Below are 16,565 nucleotides of genomic sequence, written 5' to 3'. Positions count from 1 at the left end.
CTCTTCCAGGAGGCCTTCTCTGATTATTCTCATCTCCTCACCCTATTTTCTCCACAACTACCTGGGGTACTTGTGCACATATCTTCATCCTCTATTGCTTCCTCCTACTTATAGTGTTCGTGTCTGTCTGCCCTGCTAGATTATAAGGTCCTTAAGGTTAGGGATTACGTCTACTGATTTGATTATACTCCCCATAACTGCCACTCCAGTACTTCTGCATCGCTTATATACTTGTGTTCACAATTCTCACACCCTGTAACACTTGTATACATATCTCTATATTCATTGTATTGCTTCCTCCTATTTGTAATTTATTTTCATGTCTCTCTTCCCCACTAGATTCTAAGTTTCTTACAGGCAAGGATCATGTCTACTAATTCTTTTGTACTTTCCCCAGGGTTTAGTACAGTGCTCTGCACAGAGTAAGCACTCAATAAATACTATTGATTGCTAACAGCAGGCTCAAATGAATTAATACAGAAGAAAGGGGAATTGAAAGGACTCACTGAATAAGGATTTATCAACATAAGGATTATTTTTCAAACACTACAAATCTGAGAACGAAAGAGTTAAAAAGCTACAGATCTATAATTATCAATTAAAGCTTCTTACATTAAGATCAGCTTTCAGTGTAAGATTTTCTTGTTTGCTGTTTTGGAGTTCCTGTGATAACTGATCCATTTCAAACTTCATTACTTCCTGTAGATTGTCGTAGGAATCCTGTAGACACGCTTTTCTTTCAAGTACCTTCTCGTGCTCTAATCTTCATCATGAAAATATTTTGACAGTGTTAATTTAGCATGAAACCTGTTTCAGCATTCATTTCACTATTGAAATTTTGAAAAAAAAGAATAAAAATTCATTCTCTAAATCCCTGAAAGATAAAGATTTTGGTCCTTGCAATTTTACAAAAATATTCCACAGATGAAGTTTAAATGAAATATCTTAATGAGGAAAAAAAAGTGCCTTTTAATATGCAGTCATTGCTCTTACCCTTTGCTCTGCCCCAGTTTAGTGATGTCAGCTGAAATAAGACAGTTCTACTAAACTACTTACAGGACTATAGGAGTATAAAATGAAACTATATACATGTTTATGCTGCTATGCTGTTATGCTAACTCGGATTTCAAAGTATGAGTCCAAAATAGGATCAAGGCAGCTCTTTAACAATAAAGCACCCAAAATATTTTAGTAAACTTCATCTTCAATGAAACCACTATACCTGACATTATCTAGCTGGAGCTGAACATTCATATGTCTTTCAGAAAGTTGACTGAGTTCTTTTTCCTGATTTTCTCTGAATGTGCTGTACTCCTGTTTCACTGTAGATAATTCCTTGTCTGCAGACTGGAGGACCACACGAAGATCAAGAACTTCACTTTTCATAACTTAGGGGGTGAAAAAAAAAAATCACATACAGGATATGTGTCAATGCAAATTCAAAACAACCTACCTCACCCCCTACCAGAATCAGCTATAAAAGTTTCCTACTCGCTCTCATACACTTATCTTTTCCAGTGTTGGCCACCAGGCCCCCACACCTGCCAGAAAAGTGACAGGACACTTCTTTTCAGGTTAAAAAAGAAGTCATGCTGACTCCATGGGCGTGAAGAGGGTGATCACCCTTAGAGATTTGACACCTGGGGGGCTTCACCCCCAGAGCCCTTTGAGCACGGTTAGCAGCTGTAGCCAACTCGCCCTACGGAGTCTGAAATGATGAATCATGTTTATTGAGCACTTACTGAGTGCACAGCACTGTACTAAGCACTTGGGAGAGTACAATGTAACAGAGTTGGTAGACATGTTCACTGCCCACAGTGAGCTTGCAGGCTAGAGGGGGAGATAGACATTAATATAAATAATGGATATGTACATAAGTATTGTGGGGCTTGGGGGATAAGGGCTGGGCAGAGTGAATAAAGGGAACAAATCCAATTGCAAGGGCGATTCAGAAGAGAGTGGGAGAAGACATGAGTGCTTAGTCAGGGAAGGCCTATTGGAGACGATATGACTTCAATAAGGTGAGAAGAGTGATTTCTCATCAGATATTAAGAAGGGCATTCCAGGACGGAGGCAGGACGTGGGCAAGAGGTCGGCAGCAAGACAGATGAGACAGAGATATGGTGAGCAGGCTGGTGTTAGGGAAGCAAAGTTATAATAGGAGGGGACAAGGTGATTGAGTGCTTTAAAGTAAATGGCAAGGAGTTTCTGCTTGATGTAGACACGGAGGTTCTTAAGGAGCAGCGAAATAAGGACTGAACGTTTCTGTAGAAAAATGATCCGGGCAACAGAGTGAAGTATGGACTGGAGTTGGGAGCAGGAGCCAGGGAGGCCAGCAGGGAGCCTGATATAGTAATCAAGGATAAGTGCTTGGATTAATGTGCTAGCAGTTTGGACGGAGAGGAAAGAGTGCATTTTAGTGATGTCGTGAAGGTTAAACTGATAGGATTTAGTGGCCGATTGAATACGTGGGTTGAAAGAGAGAGACGAATCGAGTATAATGCCAAGTTTACGGGCTTATGAGACAGGAAGGATGGTGGTGCTGACTACTGTGACGGGAAAGTCATGGGGCAGGCAGGGTTTGGGTGGGACGATAAGGAGTTCTGTTTTGGACATATTAAGTTTGAGGTGTTGGTGGGACATCCAAGTAGAGATGCCCAGAAGGCAGGGGGAAAAATGCAGAAAAATGAATTATGGCAGCTTCACTCCGTTCGTCCCTGCTGATAGCAGACGGTGAGACGACAGTGAGGACGATGCTGGCATCCTCTCTGACCTCCACCGGACCTGGTGTTGGCCATGAGCAGCTCCTCCCGGGCCAGCCCGAGGCCCTGCTAGGAGGACCTCACCTCAACACTACTCGATTGCGCTCTGGCAGCAGTGTGCACCCCAGGAGCTGCACAGCCACCACTTTCAAGTTAGAATCTATTGGCCACAGCTTGGATCCTGCCTCCGTACAAGCAACCCAGTTTTATGGGCAGATGGCTTCTCCTCGTTCCTATTCTTGGTGTAGACCAGAAACAGGGTGGTGGTGGAGAATCAGCACGGATACCTTCTGCTGGCCCTCACCTTTCTCTATTCATTCCCAGCAGCCTAGTGTCATACAAACACATCAGCTATCTTCAACACTTAGGCACTTACTTGTGTCTATCCTTATTTGTAGACATGTCTATTCAGTCTTAAAATTAATTATTTTTTCAATTATACACTCCTATATCCATCCGTCTCACCCACTGGAATAGCTTCTTGTGGGCAGGGAGTAAGCCACTTGCTTGTTTTTTGTTTCCCAAGTGTTTAGTTCAGTGCACCCTTGGGCGCTCAATGAATTCTCTCACTACCTCTATCCTTTTCCTCCCTTCCTTCTCGAGTCACTCTTCCCTTCCCTTCCTCTTTTCCTCCCCTGTCCCTTTAAAAGCCTTGCTCTCTCAAAGCTCTGCCTACATTGATCCACCCACTCGATGATCTACCCCGACACTCAAAATGTAAGACACCACCAGCTTATTACAGTAAGAAGACAATTCCTCTCCCGTTGTCTATGGTTTCCAAGCATCATTTTTTTTTTCCCTGAAAGATCTCTTCTCTACAAGAGTGAGGACTAAGAAAAAACAGTAGCTTGAGAATCGGAACGGCATCGATCCCATCCTGGTAAGATTTATTATCCTTTAAAAAAAAGTTATCCCAAAGCCCCGGAAAATAAAAACTTACAGTCGTTCTTGCTTTGGATATCCTGAATCTGCTTTTCACTGGAGTTCACCTTTTCAAGAAGCTCGTTCTGTTGTTTGTTCCAGTCTGTTCTTTCGGAGGAGAAAAGCTTTGGAAAGGAAACAGAGACAATGGTAGGAAAGCTCTGGTATAAGACAGACTTGAATTTAGAATTCAACTGTTCACAACTATCAGGAAGCCACATTTTCTAAGGGGAGGCTTCAGCCTCTGTGGTGGCCAGCAGGAGGAAGAGGCTCTTGATTATCCCTCAATCCAGATTCAGTGGTGATAAGAACCTGGACTCAGTGTTTATTTTGTGGAAAAAAAAAAAGCAAAGCTTAATTTACTCTCCCCAAAACTCACTATATTGACTAGCTGAAATTTTACAGATGTCAAACATATCTTGTAGATACTTAGTAACACTTATACAGGGTCTCTAAACAAGATCTGCACTGCAGAGTTTTCTCTCACCTCCTGCATTTGTGCAGAATGATGTTCTAATTTATCAATGTGCTGCTGAAGCTTCATGTTTTTCCTTTCCTCTTCATCCAGCTTAGCTTGAGTAGCACTCAGTTGTTCCTGAAATAATAATAATTATGGTATTTGTTAAGCACTTACTATGTGCCAGACACTGTACTAAGAGCTGGGGTGGTTACAAGCACATTGGGTTGGACACAGTCCCTGTCCCACGTGGGGCTTACAGTTTCAATCCCCATTTTACAAATGAGGTAACTGAGGCACAGAGAAGTGACTTGCCCAAGGTCACACAGTAAAGTACTCTTTATTACATCCTAGCAAATTATCAAAAATCAGTGTAATTAATAACTACCCGGGTCAGAGTTGTCTATTGTAGCAGTAGAAGTCTTCCCAGAAATCTCAATTCCAGAACCCTTGATTCTATTTATTGCTATTGTTCTTGTCTGTCCGTCTCTCCCGATTAGACTGTAAGCCAGTCAAAGGGCAGAAACCGTCTCTATCTGTTACCGATTTGTACATTCCAAGCGCTTAGTACAGTGCTCTGCACATAGTAAGCGCTCAATAAATACTATTGAATGAATGAATGAACCCTTACACTAATGAGTTTGAGTATAAAAATTGTGAAATACTGCTTCCAATTGAAACCGATAAAGAATTTGCACAGAACTAAAGAGTTTGGCTTCCTCGAAGAGCTTGTTTACGGAACCTCTGAATCTTCTGAGTATGTTCGGATCCTATTCCTTTTTTTTCCCCCTGAGTGCTGTTGCCCTTCCCATTTTCAGTCACCTCCTTGAATGCATGGCATGATTCATTCTGGGTTCTAGTTGGAAACTGCCCAGTTACTTTTTTTTTCTTTAATTTCATCACCCACCACTACCTCTTTGACACTAGTCAGTGCATCTTACGTAGAATGCTTATAGTATTTAGGATTACCATCCCACTGATTATCCTGTATATTCCCCAGGATTTAACACAGTGTTTGGCACATAGTAAGCATTTAAATGGTATAAATATAGCCGTGCATTCTGGGAAAAATTTAGAATGATTCCAAAACACACATAACTCTGTGAATTTCTTTTCTGGCTCAAGGTAACCCTGAAAGCCTCCTTTTCCATGTTCTCTTGTAGAGGACAATTAGATAAAAGGAATGTCAGCTATTATAGAAGTTCACACAGGCCTAGGAATCAGAAGCTCAAGGGTTCTAATCCTGCCTCCACCACTTGTCGGCTGTGCGACCTTGGGCAAGTCACTTCTCTGTGCCTCAGTTACCTCATTTGTAAAATGGGGATTGAGACTGTAAGCCCCACGTGGGACAGGGACTGTGTCCAACCCAATGTGCTTGTAACCACTACTGTGGACTAATCAAAGCAATTCCCTTTTGGAAAATAGGATATTTTACATTTCCTGATGAAATAAAATTGCACCCAGCAGTTTCAAACAATACAGTTTTTCTTTGAACTGTGCATTTCCCCTTGAAAATTTCACTATATATGGCTTGATGATGAAGCAACGATCAAATTGTTGTGCCTTCTAAAGAAAATGCCTCTGAGTGTTTTAGTGGTCTTCAACTGACTTTTATAAAATATAAACAAGTGCCCCGAAAGAGAAAACAACAGATTTCCATACAAAGAGAAACGATATAGAAATGTCTTTTAAAATCTAGAGCCCCTAAAGAATGAGCACGGCATGCTACTGCATGGTAAAAACTGCCTTGAATAAAATAAGTCACTTTTAACAATATCATAGATAAATCAGTTTTGCACTAGGCAAAGCAACCCCATATATAAGAGGAAAATGAAATCTTAAGAGAACAATAACAGCATTTCCATTTCTTCTGAAACAAGACATTACCTGTACTATGCTGAGTTCCTCTGTAATAGCCTCATAAGCTTGTTCGGTCATCTCTGGAGGAATTGGCTCACTGAAAATATCAGCCTCCAGATCTTTGGAATTTGGGGTTTCCATAGAACCAAGAGTCAAGATTTCAGGACTTAATCGGGGTACCAGCCGAGAGCGTAGTTGATAAGCCTTTGTTGGGGTAGTTATGATCTGTTGGGAAAAAAGTTATGTGGAAGGAAGCAGGAATTAAAAAGGCAGGCTCACTAATTCTGCATATCAGAGTAGAATTATGTAGTCAACTAACTAGCTTGCACAATTTTAAGTGCACGAAGTGCAAGAGACTGAATTGGAAATTGTTGAGAAGTAACTGTCCTTGAAAAAGGTAGGGAAATGTGCCAGGTCATGACACCATGAATAACCAATGAAATACCTTATTCGATTCCTGTCTGAGAACTTTCGCCTTGATACTGTTTCTAAGACTGCACTGGGCTAGACACAAGTTAATCAGGTTGTCCCATGTGGGGCTCACAGTCTTAATCCCCATTTTACAGATGAGGTAACAGGCACAGAGAAGTTGAGCGACTTTTCTATGGTTACACAGTAGGGAAATGGCAGATCTGGGATTGGAACCCAGATTCTCTGACTTCCTGGCCTGTGCTCTTTCCATAGACTAGGCTGCTTTTACTACAAGAAATACTGTGTTTTCTACAACTCAACGCCTATGGCGTATTTCTAATAAAATGCAACCATTTGTGAATGGTGCTTGACAAAGAGCCATTTCAATATACAAAAATACTCCCACGAAATATTGCTAAAGAGAGCAAAATTGAAATGACCTCAAAATGCAATATGAACAAAATATAACATACTAAGATTATGTAGGAAAATCATTTTTTTAAATTGTATGATGAAGGGTCTGCCCTTTAATGCTCAAGGGTTTTGGGGAAACTGCTTTTAGACTACGATCTAATTTAAGAACCGGGCTCAGGGTGGCTTGCACCCGAGGACAAGCCGACCGCTCCCTCCTATGACCTGGTGATATGACTGCACTGTACCATCCTTGCAGTAAAGTAGGGAGCACCCTCTGGAACCCTCGTCAGCTCACCTGGGCCAGTGCTCTGTTCCTGGGCAATACCTGGCCAGCCACTGGGCTGTAAGAGGATGGGGGACAGGCAAGGCCTGGGGAATCAGGCACTCCCCGGGGCAGTGCCGGTGAGCTGGGCTACCACCTTTTTCCAAGTAGTGTGACCCAGCTTCTGGCTCAACCCCCGCCATGACCACCAGGCTCACAGAAGATCCCTCTGAGTGGCAGGAAATGCCTCATAACCGCCAGGAAGGAGCAGCACCCAAGCTTCTTCCTTTCCTCCTCAGCATGGCCGAATTAACCAATTTCCACACCTCGTCACCTTGGCCGGAAGGTAGTAGCTCCGGTCTCTACTCCTCCAGGGCTGTGCAGGGCACCCAGGCCCACACCACGTGGCGGCCGGGCTGGTTCTATATGATGGCTCCACCCCATCCAAAGCCCGCTATGGGCTACTCCTCCCAGCCCTGCAGCATTACACTTCCCCACCCGGGAAGTGGGAGGGAAGGGAGCAATCCCGTGGCAACTTGATACAGGAGGGAAAAATACAAAATTTTGGAGCAACTACTTAAGGGGTGGTAGTGGGGAGTCAGAGGACGGAGAAGGGTGAGGAACGGTTCTTGTGGTCCCAGATTTGGGAGACAGCAGTTCCTTCCAACCTAACCAATGGGGCGGGGAGCAGGAGATGAGGGTTCTGCTCATGTGCCACATCAGCGGGAGCGTGAAGCCTCAGTACATGTGCGGATACCAAGACAAAGTTCTGTTATGGGGGGCCTTCTTAGAATGTCTCAAGCAGTGGCCATCTTGGGAGGGTCAGGAGGGAACTGCAAATGTCTGAAGCTGGGCATAACCATTTCTACTTCTGGAATATGGTCTGTCTTTAAACCCCTCTCTTACGGTTAGACTTTGCAAAGCAATAAGACTCACCTGCCTGACAGGACATCTCTCTTTTCAAGAGGAAAAACACTTCCAAACCTGAACTGCCATAGCATGCGGAGCAGCCGACACTAGAAACTATACCTAAGGTATTCCAGGTATTCAGAGGTTGGGACTGAATTCAAAGTACTCCGTCAAACGCTGCTGGAGATAAACGTCATTATGTCCGATAAATTCGGCAAACTCGTTCTCACTATTTTGGAATGAAAGCTTAGACAAATGGTTTCGCTTACCTTAAGTGTTTCTGCGTGAATTTTATTTAGCTGCGAGACTTCTTGGCGTTTGTAGGCTTTGGTTGCCTCCAAGATGTTTTCCAGGTTCAGGTTTGCTTTCTGAAGTGACTGAAGCTCGGATTCAAGTTCCAATTGCTTTTTCCTAGTCACACAACATTATAGAAGTTAATACGGCTCTGAATGTTTCAAATATTTTGGGGCTCAGATAAAAATATAATGTGCCCAGAAAAATAAAATTTTACTTCATCCAAATTTCCCATGCTTGTCCTTTTCCAATCATCATTACCTTGGGTTCCTCAGGTTTTTAAGCCTGGGGAGATTTAATAGCTGTGCGTCACTCATTTCCAGAGGTCAGTCTTTATTGTGCTTCGCACCAAGTGAACTTCCGAAAAGACCTAGCAAAGTATTTACAATCTAATACATTAATTCATCTATTTCAATGGGAGACATTTTGGCCAAAAGCCATTCCGTCAAGCCAATTATTGGTTTAGTCAGAGGCTTCACATACAAATGTACTCATAGTTGAACTTCACCATCAGTGATGTCTTTTTCAAAAAAAAGGACCGGGACCCAGTTCCTCATAAAGGAGAAGAAAACGTTAGAGAAATAAATGAAATGCGACTCCTTTTATTAGTTTTGGAGGACATCAAACATAAACAGAGACAGAGCTAGCTCCTCAAAGGAGAGGAGTGAAGAAGCAGTCTTTCTGACCATCAAGTTTATTATAAATTGTTGTTATATCATTTAATAATCAACACTCTTTTTAAGAACTAGGACTACTCATCACTAACACCATCCATTGAGCACTTACTCAGAGGAGATCACTGTACCGCGTACTGGGGAACACCAATAGAAGAGATATAATCCTTGCCCTGAACGGTCTCCTTTAGGAAATGGTTTTTTAAGAGAACTCTGAAGGTGGGAAGGAGCTTGATTTGGCAGAGATGGGAAGCAGTGTGGCCTAGTGGAAAGAGCACGGCTCTTGGAGTCAGAGGGCCTGGGTTCTAAACCCAGCTCTGCCACATGTCTGCTGTGTGTGACCTAGGACGACTCACTTAAGCGAGTCTCTTTCCAGGTTCTCCTTCTGCCTCCCACCCCCTAAGTGTGCGAGTCCCTCAGGGCTCAGTTCTGGGTCCCCTTTTATTCTCCATTTACACCCACCCCTTTGGAGAACTCATTCGCTCCCATGGTTTCATTTACCACCTCTTTGCAGATGACTCACAAATCTTCATCTCTAGCCCTGATGTCTCTCCCTCTCTGCAGTCTCCTATTTCCTCCTGCCCTTAGGACATCTCTACTTGGATGTCCCGCTGACACCTCAAACTTAACATGCACAAAACAGAACTCCTCAAATTCCCACCCAAATCCTGACCTCCCCAAGACTTTCCCATCACTATAGACAGCACCACCATCCTCAATGTCTCACAAGCCAGTAACCTTGGCATTATGCTCAATCCGGCTCTCTCAATCAACCGACATATTCAACGGGTCACCAGACTCTGTCGGTTCAACCTTGCCGGCATTACTAAAATCCACCCTCTCCTCTCCATCCGAACTACCTCAGTGATCCGAGCCCTTATCCTATTCCACCTTCACTACTGCATCAGCCTCCTTGCTGACCTCCCTACCTCCTGTTTCTTCCTCATACCAGTCCATACTTCATTCTCCTGGATCATTTTTCTTTAAAAACCAAAAGCAAAACAAAAAACCAAACAAGAATCTCCACATCCAACAGGAACTACTCACAGTTGACTTTAAAGCACTGAATCACCTAGCCCTCTCCTACTTTAACTGGATGATTTCCTACTACAAACCAGCAAGCTCACTTTACTCTACTACTCCCTGTACCTGGATCTCGTCTAGCTCGCCACCAACCTCTCCCCCACGTCCTGCCTCTGGCTTGGAACTCCATTCCCCTTCGTATCCAACCATCGCTCTCCCCACCTTCAAAGCCTTATTAAAATTACATCTCCTCCGAGAGGTCTTTCCCAAGTAACCCCTCATTTCCTCTACTTCCTCTCCCTTCTGCATCACCCATGCACTAGATTTACACCCTCTATCACTCACCCTCAGCCCATTCCCACAGCACTTATGTACATATTAATTTATTTATATTAATGTCTATCGCCCCTATAAGACTGTTATAGGGCAGGGAACACGTCTACCAACTCTTTTATATTGTATTGTCTCCCAAGTGATTAGTATAGTGTGCCCTGCACACAGTAAGCATTCAATAAATACAACCAATCCTCTGTGCCTTAGTTCCCTCATCTGCCAAATGGGGATTCAATACCTGTTCTCCCTCCTACTTAGACTGTGAGCCCCAAATGAAGCTCCTGTAATTACCCCAGTGTTTAATACAATGCTTGGCTTATACTGTGTGCTTAACAAATACCACAATTATGATTATTTATTAGATGAAGGGGAAGAAAATTCAGTTAGGGGAAAGACACGATCCATGGGTTGAATATGAGAGAGTGATGTATACGTACAAGGCTACCTGGGGAGGAATAAAATCAATCTATAGCATTTACTGAGTGTCTACTGTGTGCAGAGTATTGAACTGAGCACTTGGAAAAGTTCAACAGAATTATTAGGCACAATTCCCTGCCCTTGAGACTTTACGATCTACCAAAGAGTGCAAACCGGGGCATAGCAGAAAAAGAGAGGATAAATATGAGGGACATAGGTGATGGACAGTCTTCAAGCCATTGGTTAGGGGTTTTGTTTTAAGTAAGAAGTGGGTGGGCATTGGAGATTTTTGAGGAGGGGAAAGAGAGGTTCTGAATGGTATTCAAATATGAGACTTGCAGGCAAATAAATGTTAAACAGGAGGGGAAAGGCCTAAGGTGGGGAGATCGATAGGAGGACTGTTTTGGTAATCCACCTGGGAGGAGATGAGGCCTTGAATTGAGGAAGTGGACATAAGAGTAAAGGGTGAGGGAGGAGTTGTAAAATATTATAGGAAAAACACTCAAGATTTAGAGACTGAAAGAGTGAGGTAAATGAAAATTAGCGACAGAGCGGAATTAAATACGACACCGTGATTACAAGTTTCGGGGCCACGGAATATGGTGTTTTATAAAGTGTTGGAAGAGTTAGGAAGCGGAAATTTGAAAACAATGTATAAGGATAGTTTGCATTTAGGCTTAAATTGTAGGCAGTAATATACAGTTACATCTTACTTGGTTAGCTCTTTGAATTCTTCATATTCTTGCTTTGAACTGGATAACTCACTTTGAGTCTGCAGAAGCTGAACTTTCAGTTTTTCAGCAGAGGCCAGTGAATTGGTGTCCACTGTACTGGTGATGGGATACACTTGCTGATCTAAACAAAACAATCATCACAGACAAGTATCTTCAAAACATTCATTGCAAGAGCATTCATTTTACCCTTTGTACTTAAGGACAGAAGGCCACAGGTAAACACAAATGAAAAAAGCTTCCCTAGCTTAATTTCCCTAGAAATTTCCCTGTAAAATGGGGATTGAGAATGTGAGTCCCACAAGGGACAGGGACTGTGCCCAACCCAATTTGCTTTTATCGACCCTAGTGCTTACTGTGGTGTCTGGCAAATAGTAAGTGCTTAAATACTACAATTATTATAATTATTATTAGAAATACTAACTGTAATTCGGGCTCTAGGCGATGGGTTTTTTTCCCCCAACTTTCAGTAAGTCTGCAAAATGGGCTAGTTTTTCCCTCATCTGTCCAGTACTGAACTGAATCAGGTAGATTAAAACTACGTACCATACGGGATCCATCTGGTGTTTGGTGACTCATACAATTATTCCACTATCAATGATTAATGGATCATGAGTTCGCAATTGCCTCTATGCAAATTTTCCCAAAGTTTTAAGTAATTGTGAACTAGAATAGTGAGCTCAGTTATTAGACCAGGGTGGAAGTGCCTCATCTTAGCTTCTAAATCACCAAGTCAAGGCCTCTCCAAGAGATACCTGATATCAATACACTATTTGATCCAGAATGACATTTCACAGCACTTATAAAATGGCTGTCAACCGTGAATAACATTATAAATGTATGACGCAAAACCTTCATGTCAAGCAAAAGCATGTTAACAGATTCCTTGAGCAGTGATTTTTGAAATTTCTTAGTGTATTTATTTACCTTCACGATTTTTCTCTGAGCCCATAATTTCCAAGAAAGCATTTTCCAGTTGGGAGATGGTCTGAGCATCAATTTCTTGGGCCTTTTTCACAGACTGTAAGGAACGAAGCCGTTTGTTCTCCTCCCTGAGCGAATGATTTTCCATGGCGTACTTCGCAACTCGGGGGTGCTGCTCCATCTGGACAGGAGAATTGACAGAAATGTGTGTGTTCGTCACTGTTTCAGTGTAAAATTCCTAAACTGAATTTCTGAAATAAAATCTATTTAAAAGGCCTCAAAGATGTATTAAAAAAAAAGAGAGATCATCCAGAGGAATTCACTCCATGTATACGTTGGACTAGAGCCTCTTCAGAGGTCAGATTACCTCTTCAGAGGTAAAGATTCTATTTTATTTAACTGTAGGGGTGAGGGGTCAGGGTCAAGTAAGGAAAAGTGTTGGCAATTTCACAGAGCTTGGAGTTTTAGTATATGATCGGAAAGGACCTCACTTGTTCTCTCAGGGTTCTTATTTCCTCCCTTAATTCTGAGAGCAGCTCATCCTGTTCTTCAGGCAAGAAGCTGCCCCGAGCTTCCTTCTGTAGCTTCTCTAGACGCACAATGTGATCCTCCCGGAATTTAACAATCATCTTGTTGGACTGAATGAACTTCTCCTTTTTGATACTAAGATCTTCTAATTGAGCAACTTTTTCCATCAAAGTCTAAAAATAAAGAACGATAATTAGGTTAGTGATAGCAATATCAGGCCCTCTTTTTTTTATCAGTGATAAGGTGACTAAACATCTTAAATGCCGGTGACAGTCATAAAAGCATTTATTTCACAACTTCCAACACTTCTTTTTCTTTTAGAAAGATGACCATTACAAATTAAGAAACAATTAAAAAAAGAAAATTGCCCACATATCTTTGATTTAATCACTGAAAAGTCAGTTTCCTACCTTTTTTTCACTTTCAAATTTCTTGAAGAACAACATTGCCTCGAGGAATTCACTCCTATAATCAGTGCTTTCTTCATCTTAACAGAAAAAGTTGAAAATGAGAAAATATTTCCTTTCATACTTCCAAAACGTGACAGATGTCTCCTCCAACTAGTAAAAAATTTCTAAAATGTTTGATAATGCCTTTCCAACTCCTTCCACATAGAACTATGCCATGAAGACAAGTTCCTTCTATCTTACTTTGCAAAACTAATATAGGACCCTCCTAAGGATAGCGAGACCTATTCCCTAAGTCATCTCAACGTCTGTATCTCACTAATATTATCCTTTCAAATGAACATATACATAAAGTCTGAAAAATCAGTCAGTGGTTTTCAAGAAATCGAATGAACTCTATCTCTGTTTTTGTATTACGAGAATTCATGAAACCTACTAGCTGGGAAATGGTTATGGGGCTACAGGATGAGATAGCTATTCCAACAATTCCTTGATTCCAACAATTTTCTTTTAGAGGATATTTTTAAAATATCAATTAATCAATGGTATTTTGCTTACTTTGGGCAGAGCACTGTGCTAAGCCCTTGGTGGAATATAATACACTTGGTAGACATGACCCCTGTTCTCATGGATCTTACAATCTAACATCTAAATATGATGGAAAATATCAAGACTTGGAAGCTAGGTCAACATTTACTCTGGGGAAAAAAAAAACAATTTTCCAATTCAACACATTTTATCCACTATAGGTTATGGTTTTATCCACAACCTATCCACTTTAGGAGGTTAACACGGACAGGCAATACCGAACCACAATGATATTAGGAGAGTAGCTTAAATTCAGGAAGCAATCTTTCCCCACCTCTAAGTAACCGAAGAATTGATTTTTAAAACTGCCTTCGATACTAAATTAACTTTTCAACCTCAGATTCAATTTTAGAACGCCAGAATGAGAGCGTGTAAATGCTATAAAAAGAACTTTTGGACATAGGTGCCAACTTTTCATTTTGAGCATGATGACAAAAAACTGGGAATTGGAGACCGGAAGGGGAGAAGCAGCCTGGCCTAATGGATAGAGCACAGGCCTGGGAGTCAGAAGGACTTGGGTTCTAATTCTGGCTCCTCCACTGGTTGGCTGTGTGATCTTGGACAAGTCGCTTCACTTCTCTGTGCCCCAGGTACCTCATCTGTAAAATGGGGATTAAGATTGTGTGCCCTATGTGGGACAGGGATGGTGTCAACCCAATTTCAGCGCTTAGTACAGTGCCTGGCACATAGTAAATGCTTAACAAATATTTTATTTATTTATTACATAGCCAAGAACTACAGACCAGAAAGACATCCTTTCGTGTTTTTTCCAGCCCTTTTTGGAAATGAGTCAGATCTAGGTAAGCGAGGCTGGGAGTGTTGTGATCAATCATCCCCATGGAGTTGGGGGATGTTTTTAGGGAATGACAAAGCATCTCAAAATACAGTAAAACCTCTAATTCCAACCCCACTAATCTGAGAATTTACAATAATTCAGGGGTGAATACCCCTGCTTCCTCTGTAGACTCCACAAAGGAAAACAGGTTTTACTCTACCATGAAAAATTTCTGATTTACAGTAAAGTCTGTCAACCAGCAGTGTGATCTACTGGAAGGAGGGCGGGCCTGGGAGTTAGAACATCTGGATTCTAAACCCGGCTCTGCCAACTGCTTGCTGTGTGACCTGGGCAAGTTACTTCACTTCTCTGAGTTTCAGCTTCCTCGCCTGAAAAATGGGGAATGCCTGTTCCCCAGCTTACTTAGACTGTGAGCCCCATGTGGGAAAAGGGACTTGTATCTACCCCAGGGTTCAGAACAGTTCTTGACACATGGTAAGTGTTTTAATACCACAATAACAACCAATAGCATAATATGCTGAGGCAGGGGGAAGTTCTCTGGAGAACGCAGAGTACCTCCTATCAATCCAGCAGTTTCAGCTACAAAACATTTGAAGAGGAGGTTAGAGAATGATTTAAACCAACAGACACACCAGCGTGATAAAACTAAGATGTTCAAAAAAATTACATGTAGACATACACAGGGGCTGACACACCCAGAGGTACATACTCAAAATATTTTCATAAGAGTAAATTTAAAAATTCTTCCAAAGTTCAGACTTTTCACTCTGAATTTCCACCTTTAGTTGGAATCACTGAAGTTTTATTGTATTAAGAAAACGAAGCCACAGTTGATTATGTTAACTACTAGTACCACTATATGCAAATGTTTTAATTCTTAATAAATGGGCATAATATGTATGATATCCTAAATATAAAAGTACTTAGAAGTCTGAAGGACCTCATTGTTATATGGTGCTAGGAAGTTTCAACACTAATCCTAAATTTAAAATGCAGAATACAAAAGTCCACTTCATTTTTCTTACCTGTGCTCAAAGTCTTGGTGTGCGTCTGTCCTGAAGTGAAGGTAGCAAGCTGCTCTTTGAGCTTTTTTACTTCTGCCTGAAGCTGGCTCACATTCCCTTGAGAGTCTTCATTTACTACAGCCTTGTGGAAAATTATTTTTCAAATGGGAATATTGAAAAGGCAATTTGCATTAGACAAGTTTAGGTTCACATTAGCTTGTAACGGGATCCCTAACCAAACGACTGAAAGAATTCCTCATTTAAGGTAAAGGAACAAAGTTCTGGCTATATCTGGTAGCATAATTTGAAGGGGTTCAATCTCTGAATGTCACCTAAGGCAGAGGAAGTTTAACCTACACTTGAACACACCAAAGCCCGTCCAGGTCCAAACTAAAGGCAAGTTACTCCTTTCCTGAGCTGGGGTGGAGGGGTGAGTTGGAAACCCAGGGAACAGCAAAACATTCCATAAAGTGTCATTCAGTAATTCAAAAATTTCGTTTAGCATACTAATAACACTTTCTCTGCATAAGTACTTTCCCAGGATGATCACTGAAAAAAAAAGTCACATCTTTACCTTGTTTTTAATTAGCTTCGCTCTTTGAGCAAAATGAAGGGTAGATAGGGTTTCTCCAAAACACTTTGAACCGGGATGGACATTTGCAATTATGGATGTCTTCGCATTACCTCCAAGAGAATCCTGTGTAACCATATAAACATTGGGGATGATAAGAATGTGGCATGGTTTTAATTAAATATCAAAAAACACAGACATGTAAATCAAAAGCACCCGCAGAACTATACAAATGTTCAAAGACAACTCAATTTCAGCTGGTCTGAGTCAAAATAATTA

General features: G+C 41.6%; 1 protein-coding gene across 2 annotated transcripts in view; it reads right to left on the bottom strand.

Annotated features, from left to right (window-relative positions):
* KIF15 (kinesin family member 15) overlaps positions 1–16,565 on the bottom strand; it is a 55,612-nt gene that overhangs the window by 22,867 nt on the left and 16,180 nt on the right. For both annotated transcript variants that reach the window (XM_029070960.1, XM_029070961.2), the window contains exons 10-21: positions 16,290–16,412; positions 15,737–15,857; positions 13,331–13,407; positions 12,884–13,093; positions 12,396–12,573; positions 11,451–11,592; positions 8,266–8,407; positions 6,028–6,225; positions 4,171–4,278; positions 3,703–3,808; positions 1,223–1,388; positions 613–763 (exon numbers count right to left, since the gene is read on the bottom strand). In XM_029070960.1, the coding sequence (XP_028926793.1) occupies positions 613–763; positions 1,223–1,388; positions 3,703–3,808; positions 4,171–4,278; positions 6,028–6,225; positions 8,266–8,407; positions 11,451–11,592; positions 12,396–12,573; positions 12,884–13,093; positions 13,331–13,407; positions 15,737–15,857; positions 16,290–16,412 (1,722 nt within the window). The remainder of the gene's footprint in view (positions 1–612; positions 764–1,222; positions 1,389–3,702; positions 3,809–4,170; positions 4,279–6,027; positions 6,226–8,265; positions 8,408–11,450; positions 11,593–12,395; positions 12,574–12,883; positions 13,094–13,330; positions 13,408–15,736; positions 15,858–16,289; positions 16,413–16,565) is intronic.

This window comes from Ornithorhynchus anatinus, chromosome 8 (genome assembly GCF_004115215.2).
Source record: "Ornithorhynchus anatinus isolate Pmale09 chromosome 8, mOrnAna1.pri.v4, whole genome shotgun sequence".
NCBI classification, from domain to species: Eukaryota; Metazoa; Chordata; class Mammalia; order Monotremata; family Ornithorhynchidae; genus Ornithorhynchus; species Ornithorhynchus anatinus.
This window is presented reverse-complemented; position numbering and strand designations above follow the sequence as displayed.